The sequence below is a fragment of the Eriocheir sinensis genome, chromosome 55 (genome assembly GCF_024679095.1).
Source record: "Eriocheir sinensis breed Jianghai 21 chromosome 55, ASM2467909v1, whole genome shotgun sequence".
Taxonomy (NCBI): domain Eukaryota; kingdom Metazoa; phylum Arthropoda; class Malacostraca; order Decapoda; family Varunidae; genus Eriocheir; species Eriocheir sinensis.
Window position 1 is genome coordinate 3,566,928 of NC_066563.1, and position 14,046 is coordinate 3,580,973.

Sequence of the window (14,046 nt, forward strand, 5' to 3'; positions counted from 1 at the left end):
CTTGCAAGCTTGGGTCAAAGGGTAATGTCTGCGTAGCCACTTTTTGTCACTAACTAAACACGAGGCGACGGGACGCACACAGCCCTTAGTTCTTCCAAGAGGTGAAGCTTCGGTGTGGTTCTTGAGAGCAGTGGTTGATGTTACACTGGGTCCCTGTACGAAAAAGTTTGAAGCCTTCACGCCTGCACACCGCGAACCAGGCAAACAGGTGAAAGTCAAGGTGTGTGTGAGTGGGTGAGCGGATGTGTTTGTGTGGGTTTTGGGGCGTTGGGGGTGTTCACGTGGCTGTTTGTGTGTGTGTGTGTGGGGGGGGGGGGGGGAGGAAGGGTTGGTAGCTGTATCGCTCACTTCGTCTCAATTCTCTCACGTTTCGTTCTCTTTTTTATCACACTGTTTATCTATTATCTATCTATCTAGCTTTACTTGGGGTCTTTAATGCTTCCTCTCTTCCTTTTACTTTTTCATTCCTTTCAAACACTTTTCACCAAACGCTGCGTAGGAAATAAAGACATCACAAAAAGCACAATTCAGACATTTTCCTTTTAACTAGATACGTCTATTAACAATCCTTACTCAAGAATATAAAAAAAAATCATAAAACGCAGAGCGACAAGACGAGATGAGTCCTCTTCTGTGAGCGCGCGCGCGCGTGTGTGTGGGTGGGTGTGGGTGTGGGTGTGGGGGGTGGTCAACGCTTGAGGGAAGGTTATGGTGGTGGTGGTGGTCAGGCTGCAGAACACCTGACACACACCTGCAAATTACGCGTTATGCAAGGTTTTTTACGTGCACGCGATGCGGCAGACAGCGTTGCGACGCTGAGTGCGGCTGCATTTTTTTTTCCTGACCTCAGCACTTCTCTATATTCAGCATCGGCAGCCCATCCATCACACAGTCAAACCTAAATTCCTGAGCACACACTCTGCTTCGGCTATAAAGCCCACATCTGCCACATCATCATAAAATTAATAGAAAAAAAGTTTACTGTATATTTTTTATTGCGTTCATTACCTAAAGATAAGGTATCAGGTCTGTTAATCACACTATAAAAAACATTCGAAATTCTTCTTCTCTGCCTTGATAGCTCTTATCCATGTTCATATCGGGTCGCTATTTTGGGGTCGTGGCTCAAGGCTTAAGACTGGGTGCCCTTCCTGACGCCCCGCGGCGGCACTGGGCTCGGCGGCCCGCCTCGCTCCGACCCTTCACTTCCAAGGCTTGACATTATCACCTTAAGATATTCACCTACGGATGTGCTTATGTAAAGCTGGTGACAATATTTCCAGTCATTTGCTAGATAATCTGGTAAAAGACAAACAGACATGTAAACAGACAGAACAAACAGGACAAAGACGAAAATATTATCCCCCTCCTCAAAGCGGGCGCTGACAAGTGGCAATATTCAGGTTGCACAGCACGTACAGACCCTCCTGAGCCAGTGCCAGACGTGTTGCACAGAGGCCTAACATACTACAGTTGTATATTTTACAGAACAAAAGTTCATTCCCAGCACCGCCTTTAATAGGTTTCAGCACCGTTAGGGAAGCCAGTACATAAACTTAGAAGCACTGGAGTGATAGGCTTCGGTAATGAGACTTGTGAGATCCGCTGATGGGAGAGATATTATAACGGATGGTGAACATTGTCGCACTCTGCTCTCTTTGCCTCTGTCTCTCCCTACCACCAGGGTCATAAAACTACCCCTGGAAATGCACAAAACTTCTACGAAAGCTTTGTCAAATATGTTAGCTTGGAAGCGGAAATGTTTCGGAATATGACCTCAGGAGTGTACAGTTGTATGGTGAGGGTTCGTGAATTGTTCTGATACTGTGCTTGTTTATCAGGCATCTTATTTGTTTACCCTCGGCGTGCTGGAGGGAGTGTGTTTTCCTCCCTCTATCTCCTCACCTCTCTCCCGCTCACACCTTCCCCCGCCCACGCCTCAGAGCAGCAGGGCGGAGGGGGGGAGGGGGGGGGGGCAGGTAACCAGGAGGGGGGGGCAGGTAAACAGGGGGGGAGGGGGGCAGGTAAACAGGTAGGTTATCAATCCCCCCTCGCCCCGGCGTCCTGAAACTTACCTGAGCCTTACGGTAAACTCAGGTAAACAAAAACACGAGATCTTGCCAGGCCACGGATCAACCTTTCTTTTCTCTCTGTTTCCTTCTTTCCTCCTCCTCTTCCTCCTCTCCAATTAGTATTTCTCTCTCTCTCTCTCTCTCTCTCTCTCTCTCTCTCTCTCTCTCTCTCTCTCTCTCTCTCTGTATCACACACACACACACACACACACACACACACACACACACACACACACACACACACACACAAACACACAAACACAGTCTTACATAACCCACACTTGAGCGACGGAGGCGGGGTCGGGTCGGGGTGGGGGGTGAGGGGCGGGGTTGTTCACCTCACGTGGAAGGAGCAAGCAACCCTCCTCTCTTACGCCTCCACTCGCTTCCTCATTCTTCCACTTCCTCCCTTAACCACTCACCCAGTTCCTCATTCTTCCACTTCCTCCCTTAACCACTCACCCAGTTCCTCATTCTTCCACTTCCTCCCTTAACCACTCACCCAGTTCCTCATTCTTCCACTTCCTCCCTTAATCACTCACCCAGTTCCTCATTCTTTCCCTTCCTTCCTCCCGCACTTACTCATTTATTCATTCTTTCCCTTCGTCGTTTCCCCCATTCATTATCTTCTTTACTCATTCTCTCCCTCTCTCCTCTTTCCTTCCCTTCCTCCTTCATTTACTCACTTCCTTCATTCTTTCCCTTCCTTCCTCCTCAACTTTTTTATTCCATGTCTAACTTTTTCATTTTTTGTCTCCCTTTTTCACGCCCTCTCATCCATTCCCTCATGCTTCCCTTTTCTTACTCCCTCCCTCCCTCATTCCTCCATTCTTTCACTCACTACCTTACTCTCTCCCTACATAACTCATTTTCTCATTCATCCCCTGCGCGACTTCCTCACTCCCTCGATTCCTCATTCTTCTCCTTCCTTACTCACTCAAATCCCTCATTTTTACATTCTTCTCCTTTCCTACGCCTTCCTTCCTTCCCTCCCTCACTCATTCACTCAATCACTCGCTGACTCATTATACCCACTTACTCCTCCTTCACTCTTTCCCTTCTTTACTCACTTATTCATTCACATACTCTCTTCTCTTTCTCTTTTCCTTCCTCCTTCACTCCTCCTTCCCTTCATCATTATATATTTCCTCTTCCCACTCTTTCTTTAACTCCCTCTCCCAATCACTACCCACTTACTCCTCCTTCACTCTTTCCCTTCCTGACTCACTTATTCATTCACAAACTCTATTCTCTTCCTCCTTCACTCCTCCTTCACTTTATCATCATATATTTCCTCCTCCCACTCGTTCTTTAACCCCCTTCCTCTCCCAATCACGACCTCATATCACCTCAAGCACTTCCACAGGTATCTTCACATTTCCTTGACTCATAACGGAGCTTGAGACGTGACACGCGATGATTCTGACTCACTCTGACTCACTGCCACTTGTATCGGGCGAGTGATGAGTCAGAGTCGGGATTATAAGACACCTTCGCTTCTCACATCAGCTATTTCTAAAGGTCAAAGAGGGGGTCAGTCGGGTTCTAATGAGTGTTTCTTTAGGTTCACGGTACAGAGGAAGGGTCAAACTACCACCAGGGTCATACAACTACTCCTGTAAATGCCCACGACTCTTACGAAAGCCCTGTCAATAATGTGTTCTTGGGCGGCGAAATGTCTTATAAAACGACCCACTGATTCAAGGGCGGAGTCAAGGACGGGCTAATGACCCAATTTACTCAATGTGACGATCTGTTCCTCAAGGACCAGTCGAGGAGTGAGTCATGGACGTATTGACACTGACTCACGACGGTTCACAGATTCAAGGGCGGAGTTAAGGACGGGTTTATGACTTAATTTACTCTCTGTGACTCAAGGACCGGGTGAGTCAAGGAAGGACTTATGACTCAGTGACTCAATTTTCAGGGGAGTTGGGTCAGGGAAGGGCGTAGGACTCACTGTGACTCAAGTTCCGGGTGAGTTGTGAATCAGGGGAGGACTAATGACTCACGGTGACTTAAGACTCCGGGTAGTTGAGTCAAGGAAGGATTTATGACTCACGGTGACTCAAGTTCTAGGTGAGTTGAGTCAAGGACGACCTCCACCGCGGCCCATCACCACCAACACTCGACTCCAACTACTGACCAGCCTCGCCGAGCACCTCACACACCTGCACCGCTCCCCCCACCCCCTCCCCAGGCACTCTTTCCCTCCCCACTCCCCCTCCCCACCAATAGGCCACCCCAGCACCTCCCTCCAGCCAGCCTCCCCACGTCCCCAGGCTGGCTCCCCCCCGTTCCCCAGTTTCCCTCTCAGTTCGCCTTGTATGTCTCGTCGTGGATGGTATGTTCAGGTGGTCAAGGGTTAGAGCCCCGCCAGATTATGTATGAAGGTGTGGTCAGGTGGGAGTGAGGAGAGGAATGGCCGGGCTATAGTTTGTGGTCGTTTATTTGTCTTCATGTTTGTAAGGTTCGAGTTTTATGTGTCCAGTAAATGGTGTGATCAGCCTCGCCGCGTTGTCCCGCTATTTGCCGGGTGTGTGGTAACGCGGTGCATCAGCTGATTCTGAGCGAAGTCCTCTGGGAAGATTAGAAAGCGTTCGCCGCCTCGGACCAGGAATGAGCGAACGCTTGGGGAAGGCAGCGACGACTGACCCATATCCGTGTAGCCTCATTCCTCAGCAGACCTGCCAACCACGCCGGGGACGCACGCGGGGCCACGACACTCCGACATTCATCCGCCCAGGCGTGGCTTCTTAACGTGGCACTCTGGCGGGAGGGATGCAGTACTTCGCCGTGGGTCTGCTTTGGGTCTGGTCCGCCGTGGCCTCGGGTGGATCTCGCAGCCACGCCGGGCGAGTCATTCGCTCGGAAAAGTGGTTTGTTGACACAGAGGAGAGTTGGCATCCTTGAGCAGCGTTGGATGAGCGTCCTTGTTGACTTTCTCCGGCGCTGGACACACTGTCACCCCGCCGCGTGTGCCGTGCGGGAAGCAGGACCCGGGACGCCCGCCGCCCTCGTCCCACCCTCGCCGCCGCCTCCGTCTCCCTCACCCCTCCTGCCGAGCCCCAAAGAAAACCTCCCTGACATCGCTGCCTCTCTAACTCTCGTGCAGGTCCCGCGGCGCCGCACAAGCCTTAAAGGGGTGCGAGGCAGCGGCGGGAGGTACTACGTACGCCGGGGCCGCCGGCAGCAGGGTGGCGGGGTGCCGGGACCCGCCGTCGTCGGATCCGCAAAACAACAGTGAAAGCTCGTGTTTTCCGGGTGTCTTGGCCCCAGGCGACACGCGGGGCTGTGGCGTAGATATCATGCAGCTGAGAACACCCTCGTCACCACGCCAGGCCGGGCATGGATGGGCAGCGTCCCTGGACACAGCAGGAGGCGTGGTGGGCGGACGTGTGTCACGTGCCGCGGTGCATGGTGAGGAGGCAGGGTGTATTTAGCGCCGCGGACAACCTTTGGCGGTGGGGTGGGCGGACGAGGCCACCACCACCATCCCCACCACAACCACAACTCAACGTGAGGAGGAAGAGTCAGGCGAGGCAAGACACGAAGGCTTCCGGCGGGACGGCCCGAGGCGGGTCCGGGGAAGGTGTGTTGACAAGGGATACGCAGGGCGGACAGGTTCACTTTTATTCAAGTTAAGCTGCCATGGGTGCCAGTGGTGCCACGGGGGGCCTGGCGCTGCCTGCATCCGTCCAGTACAAGCCCTTAAGGCCGTAATACTCATCCTTACCGTGACCAAAGTTCCTGACCCACAGCGTACCTAACCCACAGCTCACCGCCACATTAATCTGCTGTAACCTTACTGCTTTCGTCTAGGGAGGAAGACATGCACGAAAGATGAACACGAAACAACCTCATTCCTCCTACCAGGTTCACAAGCAGGCAGGGCACCACGCACATGGAAGTCTAATAATCACGTACATTTCTTACAGAGACGACGAACAAAGCTGTGCTCGGGGAGGACACTGTTTATGTACAATCACTTGAAACAAAGAAGCAGCATCTTTACACTTCAAGATATACAACTGCGTGCATTCCGAAACAAGTGATGCCTTATCTTATCCACAGCGATAATATGTCGATGAGGGAGGACATCCAGAAGGAGAGAGAGAGAGAGAGAGAGAGAGAGAGAGAGAGAGAGAGAGAGAGAGAGAGAGAGAGAGAGAGAGAGAGAGAGAGAGACTATACGAAGAGAGATTATGATATAAGGCTTTAAAAAGAGTATGTAATTATGGGGTTATGGGTTGCATGGATAAATCACCACCACACACCACATCATGACACCGGCACCACACCACGCCCCACCACAAACCACGGGAGGTGTGGCCACAGTGTCAGCTGCTGGCGGTGGGACTTGAATCGGAGTCTGCATCGTCTTCGTCACGATCCCGCGCTGACCACTCGACCCCCACAAGTTCACTCTCGCCACACAACATTTCCTTCATAGTTTCCATTGCTCTCAGTACCCCTTACCTCCCCTCTCCTTGTTAAGTGCATGCAAAATATCCTCCTCCTCCTCCTCCTCCTCCTTTTTATCTTCCTTTCATCCATTACCTTTCTTTTTTTTTCTTTCTCATATCCTCCTCCTCCTCCTCCTCCTCCTCTTTATCTTCCCTTCATCCCTTCCCTTTCTTTTTTTCCCTTTCCCCCATCCTCCTCCTCCTCCTCCTCCTCCTCCTCCTCTTTATCTTCCCTACATCCCTTCCCTTTCTTTTTTTCCCTTTCCCCCATCCTCCTCCTCCTCCTCCTCCTCGTTATATTCGCTTCATCACTTCCATTTCTTTTCTTCCTTTCCCCATCCTCCTCCTCCTCCTCCTCCTCCTCTTTATCTTCCCTTCATCCCTTCCCTTTCTTTTTTTCCCTTTCCCCCATCCTCCTCCTCCTCCTCCTCCTCCTCTTTATCTTCCCTTCATCCCTTCCCTTTCTTTTTTTCCCTTTCCCCCATCCTCCTCCTCCTCCTCCTCCTCTTTATTTTTCCCTTATCACTTACTTTCCCTTTCCTCATAAGTACATACAACCGCCTCCGCCGCCTTCTCATTTTACTCTTTCAGATTTTTGTTTTATCTCATTATGTTTCTTTTACGTCTAGTTCGTTGACCTCTCCTTCCTTCAACTCTTGCTCTTGTAATTCCTCTTTCCCCTCTTCTTCGTGTTCTTCCGCCTCCGCCTCCTTCTCTTCCTTCCTCTTCCCCCTCTTCCGCCACCGCCTCCTCCTCTTCCTACTTCTCCTCCTCCTGCTCCTCTTCCTTTTGTTCTTCTACTTCCTCTCCCCACTTCTCTTCCACCTCTTCCTCCTCCTCCGCCTTCCTATGTATTCCTCTTCCTCCTGCTCCTCTTATCTTTCCTCCTCATTCTCCTGCTCCTTTTCCTCCTGTTCCTCACTACAGAACCACCTAACAAGCCACGCTACCCCAGGATAGGCCGCAGCGTGCCCCTCACCGCCGCGTCACAGGTGGGGCATCGGTCCAGCGGGCGCGCGCACGGGGCACACAGGTGAAGGTGGGAACACGGCTGCAGCACCACCTCTACGCGCCGCTCCTTGCACACCCGACACACCAGACGACGCTTCTCCTCCTCCAGCTGCCGCTCAAGATCCGTTACTGTGGACAAAAGGTGCTGGGGGTGAGATGGAAGGAAGGAGGGCAGGAGAAGGAAAGGAAGGAAGAAGGGTGAGAGAGAAGGAAGGAAGGAGTGTGTGAGAGAAGAAAGGAAGGAAGGAAGGTGCGAGGGAAGGAAGGAAGGAGTGTGTGAGAGAAGAAAGGAAGGAAGAAGGATGAGAGGGAAGGAAGGAAGGAGTGTGTGAGAGAAGAAAGGAAGGAAGAAGGGTGAGAGGGAAGGAAGGAAGGAAAGAAGGAAGGAAGGAAGGAAGGAAGGATAGAAGGATGCAAGTAAGTAAGCAAGCAAGAGAAAAAAGAAAGGGAAGGGGAAGGAAAACAGAGAGGAAAGAGAGAAAGAAAAGGAAGAGAAAGAACGAGGGAAGGAGAAAAAACAAAAGGAGGAAGGAAAGAAGGAATGGGTTAAAAAAAACAAGGAGGAAATGATAAAAATGAAAGAAAGGAAGGAAGGAAAGAAAGAAGGAAGGAAGGAGAGAGGTAAACAGGATTATGATGAAATTAATCAACAACAAATTTTCAAATAAATAATAAAAATAAATGGAAGGGAGGAAGGAAGGAGGGAAAATAAGGAAGTAGGGAAAGAAGAGAGGAAAAAGGGAAGGAAAATATGATGAAACCAATAAAAACAAATACTCAGAAAATAAAAAAAGAATGGAAGAACAGGAAAGGAAGAGTATGGGGGAAGGGAGGATAGGAGAAAGTTATGAAGAGGTAGGATGGTAGAAATGTAGCGAGGGAGGGAGGGAGAAAGTTTGGGAAGGAAGAGAGGAAATTGGGGAGAAGAAACAGATCAGAAAAAATCAAATAAGATGCTGGAAGGGGAAGAAATGATCTCCGAGGAAGACGAAGGCAGATAATGTAACAGGAAGAGAGAGAAGAATGCAGCAGGGAAGAGAAGGGTCAAGAGTGTGCCTCGTCGCCCTACCTTCCTGCCTGAGCCGCTGGGTCTTGGCCCTCATCTCCTTGACGAGCTGTGCCGCGCCCCCGACGGCGGCCTACAGGGAGGAGGAAAGGCCGTGTGTCACGAGTGAACGAGTGACAAGGCGCCTACCAGCCTCCGGCCCTCGAAGGGCGGTACAGAGGTAAAGAGCTACAGACTAAAGTAAGGATACAAAGCTAACTCATTATGAGGCGAAAACTCCAGATAAAAAGGCTTTGAGCTCTGACGAGTGCGAGAAAATCCATCCCTAAGGCGGAACTGACCTCCTGCACAGAGGTTGTCTCCATGGGCGTCGTGGCGGCCTCCCGAAGGCCAGAGTCCGCCACAAAGCCTCTTGTGCTTCTTTTGTTCTCCTCGTAGTCAAAGACTAGCTCCAGGGCCTCGGACACCTCCAGGCAGAACCGTCCCGTCCGCTCCAGCCTGCCCTTCAGCGCCGCCTTCACGGAGCCGGGCGTCAGACCCATCTCCACCAGCCTCTGTTGAAGGAAGGAGACGGCTGTTACCTGTAGGAGCTTCCTCTGTGTCAGTAGCTACTCGGTGAGTCAGTCTCCTAGCGGAACGCGGAACACCTTGGGTGCAGGCCCCGCGGCTGGTGGGCTCACCTTGGCCAGGGGGTGGGCCAGCAGCAGGTCCTCTTCCTGCCTGGACAGGTCAATGGGTCTGATGACTGCCGGCGGCGGCATGTTGTCGCCCCACGGCCACTGCTCCCGCGCCTTGCCGGTCACCGTCCTGATGAAGGGGCACCATGGGTAGTAGCGCGCGTGGTCCGCCGCCGGGTCGTCGTTCCTCCGCCAGGCAAACAGTCCGCCGCCACAGTGGAAGCACTGCACCCAGTCCGACAGGCCCGTGTAAAAGAAGCCAGCCGTCAGCAGGGTCTCGGGGGCCAGACCCGGCCCCTGTGGCCACTCCCGAAAGGTCTGGCGGCGGGCGTTTTCTGTGTTGAACTGCGGGTACGACATCTGCCCAGCGTCTGCCTGAGTAGAGTCTGTAAAGGAAGCAGGGAAGACCGTGCTTGGCGATGCTGCTTGGCGCACAAGCAAATAACAGCTATTTTCATCATATAAGACAAACTGTGACGTGAGACAGAAACAAGCCGCATACTCACCGCTGTGGTAGGCGCTCCCGACGGGCCTGGTGCTGCTCACCCTGAACTGGTGGTACTCCTCCAGCAGGCGGTACACGCGGCCCGTGTCGTCGGCGGGGTGGTAGAGGGGCACGTTGCCGGTGGGCAGTCCGCTCACGAACCTGCACGAGGAGAAGTGTTTGCGGTGCTCCTCGAAGGGGTGGTCGGCGGGGTCCCAGTAGCCCACGACGCCCCGGCAGAAGGCACATTGAACGTGGTCGTGTTTCTGGAGGTAGAAGAAGCCCGCCTGAGCCAGCTGTCCAGGGTCCATGAAGGGCACCGGCCAGTTGGTGAATGTCTGGCGTCGCACATTCTCGAACACCACATCCGACAACGAGTGGAAGCGGCGCTCGCGGCGCAGCTCGACTGGAGGGAAAAATTGGAGCTATGTTAGTGCGACCCTAAGCCGGCTGACCACCGACACATACACTGACCAGCGACACACAAACCTGCCCTCCACCTCAGAGGCATCCTGCAAGGCCTAGGAGAGCCACTACCACACAGCCATCACACGGAAAGAGATTGAAAGAAGATAATTAGACGCAGCGACAAAACATCCATAACAAAAAAAAGATTCATTCATGACAACAATAAGGACGCGAGACAAATCACCCAGCCAGCCCCTGAAGGCCTGAGGCGGCGGCGAGAGGCTGCCAACGCCCGCTGAATTCCAAACACACTCACGAGGCCTTTGCTGCGGCGACTGGAAGGTGACGGTTCTAGCCAAAGGGTCGGTCATCGTGGGGCGGCTTCGTGGTGCCGGGGACCTGGAAGCAATGAACGGCTCAGCGAGGGGCGGCGTGAGGGCGCCATTAGTGTTGCATTGCGGGGCGGGGATAGGCCGGGTGTTGCAAAGCCCCCATGAAAGCCATGCGGCTTTGCTTTACTGACTCGCCTACTTACAGAGGGAGATAGGAAAAGATAAGCTGAACATGTCCGTACAAATGACTTCTTATCTCGCCTTTATATCGGGCGAGGATGATGAGAACCACACGCACCACCACGCGGTGCCAGCCCTCCACCCCCCCCCCACTCTTCCCGACCTTGCCCCGGCCCCCAGCCCCGGCCCGTCCCCGCCCCAGCCCGGCCTTCTCTCGCTCTTTCTCTCTCTGTTTCTCATCCTGTGTATCTGTCTGTTCCTGCCTGTCTCTGTCTCGTACAAGACACTCATAGACGTGACCAAAAAAATAAAAATGAAAACAAAGAAATAAAAAAAATTACAACATAACCACACAGGATAAAAATAATTGAAATAATTACATGAGACAAAAGTGGTATTCTTTGAGTAATTTACACAAGGATGGATCTTTCAATACACGAGCAAATAACTCCTGCAATTTTTTTTATTGATTATTCTTCATTTGTTATCCACTTAAAACATTGCATTCCTTCCTACTCTCCGCCCATGCCTGCAAAACATAAATTCTTGATAACTTTCCTTTAAATATCTTTTTTAATACATGTTTGTTTACATTCTGATTTTTTTTTTACCTTGAAGGCCCCTTTTGTGTATTTATTCCCTTCCCTTGGTATATTTTTTTCCATTTCACTCTCTTCACGTGAGTCTTCGTAGCCTCTGTGTGGTCACTGGGTAATAAAAGACAACACGGTGAGAGAGAACAGTGTAATTAGGTCATAGCGTTGCTGAATACAGTTGAGAAGCAAACCAAATATTGAGGCAAGGAGAGCATATAGAGCAGGACTACACAGTGTCATCACAACACAACACACCTGTGGAAAGACTATCACACACAGCTCTCGTAACCATATCACCTGCAGTGCGTAACAGACTGGTGGGGCACAACGTAACACAGTAATGGAATGCGGTGTGTTAGGTAACCAATGACACACAAACAAACACGAACACTTCTATCTGTTTCCTAAGGTTTCAAAACATATTCAGACTGGTGTTACTAATCTCTCAGTCGCTCGTTCGTGTTCCAAAGGTGAGGGTGGTGGTGGTGATGATGGTGACTGTGGTTCTTAACCCGGTAGCTGCGACAGGCCAGATTTGTGCCATGATTTAAACCCCCCAAAATAGATGATGCATAATCTGATCACAAGTGCTTTGATATATATTATGAAATGGTTTGTGTGAGGGGTGATTTTTTCTCATTTTTCTCCCTTGGGGGGACCATTAAGAAACATGATCCCCGCTGCATATGTCTCCGAAGTGATTCTAGATTGATTCGCACTTATATTAGCGTTCCATGGTTACATTTCCTTGCATTCTTATTTGTGTCTCGTGGCTGTGAGATGAGTAGTGGTGCTTGTGGTGGTTGTAGTAATTTAAGCTTATATGTCTTTTCTTCAGTGCTTTCAGAGTGAGTCACATAAATCAGCATCCAAGAAGCACACACTTACATCCTTACCTGCACATACTGATGGAGCGGTGAAGTGCATGGCGGGGGCGATTGCTGTAACTTATGCATGTTTCTCTCATTCTAAGTGTTTCCACATCCAAGAATCACACACCAACATCCTTAGTTCCTTACCTGCACATACTGATGGAGAGGTGAAGTGCATGGCGGGGGTGACTGCTCTACCTTATGCATGTTTCTCTCATTCTAAGTGTTTCCACATCCAAGAATCACACACCAACATCCTTAGTTCCTTACCTGCACATACTGATGGAGAGATGAAGTGCATGGCGGGGGTGATTGCTGTACCTTATGCATGTCTCTCATTATACGTGTTTCCACAGAATGACTCACCTGCCTCGTCACCATCATCATATTGACTTACGCTAAGCATTCTCTTACTCGTACTTACTCGCCTACTCACCAAACTACTTCAGCACCTAATTTCTGACTTACCTGATTACATGCTTATTTTTTTTGTCAGTGACTGATGTATTTACTTAACTTTCTACTTGCTTACATGTTTACTTACGTAGTCTGTGACAGAGGTATTTGCTTAACCTAATTACTTATTTACTAACCCATTCAAACATTTACATAACTTTTTTATATAACGTTATTACCTCTTTACTAACTCAATTACTTACCTATTTCCTCATTGAAATGATACGTACACCAATTTTTATGGAAGGTTATTGAGCTACTTATATACTTCAACACTGGCTTATTTAAATGATTCAATAATTATTATCTACTGTTAAAGTTACTGATTTACTAATGCCATCACTACTGATTTGCTTACGTATTTGAACACTTACTTATACAATATGTGATGTACTTATGTATTTGAATATTTAACAGTGGAAGTACTTAATTATGTAATTAAATATTTTCACACACACACACACACACACACACACACACACACACACACACACAATAACGGCGGTGTTGCGTCGAATTCAGTCCGTCTGTCGGGAAATGTCCGAAATTGAACTGCGCATGAGCGGGCTTTGCTATTTTGTCCATTTCATTCACTGCACTGTATTTTAATAGTTTATACTAAATTTACCTTTGATCTTATGATTGTCCTCCTGTCCCCTCAGAGTTTTCTTCTGAGCGAAGGACAGGTTTACGGGACACTCTCCATTCAACAGTAGCTATAACTGCGCAACGGGGTCCATGGCAGCCTTGAATTTGGCCTTTTTTTCATGAAAACTGGGATGACATCAAAGGTAAACTCACTATAAGCTATTAAAAGACAGTGCAGTGAATGAGATGGAAAAAATAGCAAAGCCCGTGCATACGCAGTTCAATTTCAGGCATTTCCCGACAGATGGACGGAAATCGATACCACACCGGGTCGCAAACATTTACCACTCTCACCGGCCATTCTTCATCTCACTCACGCACACACGCACTCACTCCCTCGGTAACAGACAAGCTCACTACATTATTAATCAGGCAAGCACTCAATTTGGATGCTAACAAACACCTCCAATTCATTTCTCTCTCTCTCTCTCTCCCTCTCACCTGGGTCGGGATCACAGCCACCTTGACGACTTTCCTGGTAAGTTAGCAAGACAAGTATCCTCCCCCCAAGGCGCTACAGCACAACACAGCCTTCCCGTCCGAACACCAGATCGTCACTGACTGCTGATAAGGAGCCCCCATGGTTATAAAGGATCCTTGGGGGGAATCTTATCGTAGCTTCAGTAACGGCTTCCTATAGCTAGTCATCGATTGATTTTTTCTTCTTCATATGGTTAGTAAGATGGTACGGGTCAAGTGTGTATGAGTGTGCGCGTGTGTCATGTTATCTTTTTAATTACATTTGGCTTTTCCAAGGTTAAAATGAGTCGTATTAGGGATTTTTTGTCTTAATGAGTTTCAGCGTGTTGACTTTAACTGTACTCATTTGATTATTTAT

At 49.9% G+C, this 14,046-nt stretch overlaps 2 protein-coding genes across 6 annotated transcripts in view; both read right to left on the bottom strand.

Moving 5' to 3' along the window:
* The window catches only part of LOC126983905 (transmembrane protease serine 2-like), a 22,360-nt gene extending 15,650 nt beyond the window's left edge, over window positions 1-6,710 (bottom strand). Inside the window, exons 1-2 of one of the 5 annotated variants that reach the window (XM_050837107.1) lie at window positions 4,135-6,709; window positions 1-153 (exon numbers count right to left, since the gene is read on the bottom strand). The exon at window positions 1-153 is cut by the window's left edge and continues 341 nt beyond it. The gene's annotated coding sequence lies outside the window, so the exon portion shown is untranslated. Of the gene's footprint in view, window positions 183-4,032 lie in introns of all 5 variants that reach the window. The other 4 variants (XM_050837109.1, XM_050837110.1, XM_050837108.1 and 1 more) reach the window with 4 other exon arrangements.
* A 706-nt stretch (window positions 6,711-7,416) lies between these two features.
* Window positions 7,417-13,803, bottom strand: LOC126983906 (baculoviral IAP repeat-containing protein 2-like). The gene is made up of 7 exons (XM_050837112.1): window positions 13,650-13,803; window positions 10,441-10,523; window positions 9,739-10,122; window positions 9,236-9,618; window positions 8,897-9,109; window positions 8,619-8,688; window positions 7,417-7,678 (listed from the first exon to the last, which is right to left on the bottom strand). Exons 2-7 carry the CDS (start codon window positions 10,493-10,495, stop codon window positions 7,485-7,487), a joined length of 1,299 nt encoding a protein of 432 aa, XP_050693069.1. The 5' UTR covers window positions 10,496-10,523; window positions 13,650-13,803; the 3' UTR covers window positions 7,417-7,484.
* Window positions 13,804-14,046: the final 243 nt, after the last annotated feature.

What these genes read in the sequence shown, in the direction of transcription:
- LOC126983906 (XM_050837112.1), bottom strand. Translation starts at nt 10,495, where the DNA reads ATGACCGACCCTTTGGCTAGAACCGTCACCTTCCAGTCGCCGCAGCAA. An exon ending in CGGGAGCGCCTACCACAGCG is followed by an intron (nt 9,619 to 9,738) that starts GTGAGTATGCGG and finishes CTTCCTTTACAG; the next exon opens with ACTCTACTCAGGCAGACGCT. An exon ending in TGGCCCACCCCCTGGCCAAG is followed by an intron (nt 9,110 to 9,235) that starts GTGAGCCCACCA and finishes TTCCTTCAACAG; the next exon opens with AGGCTGGTGGAGATGGGTCT.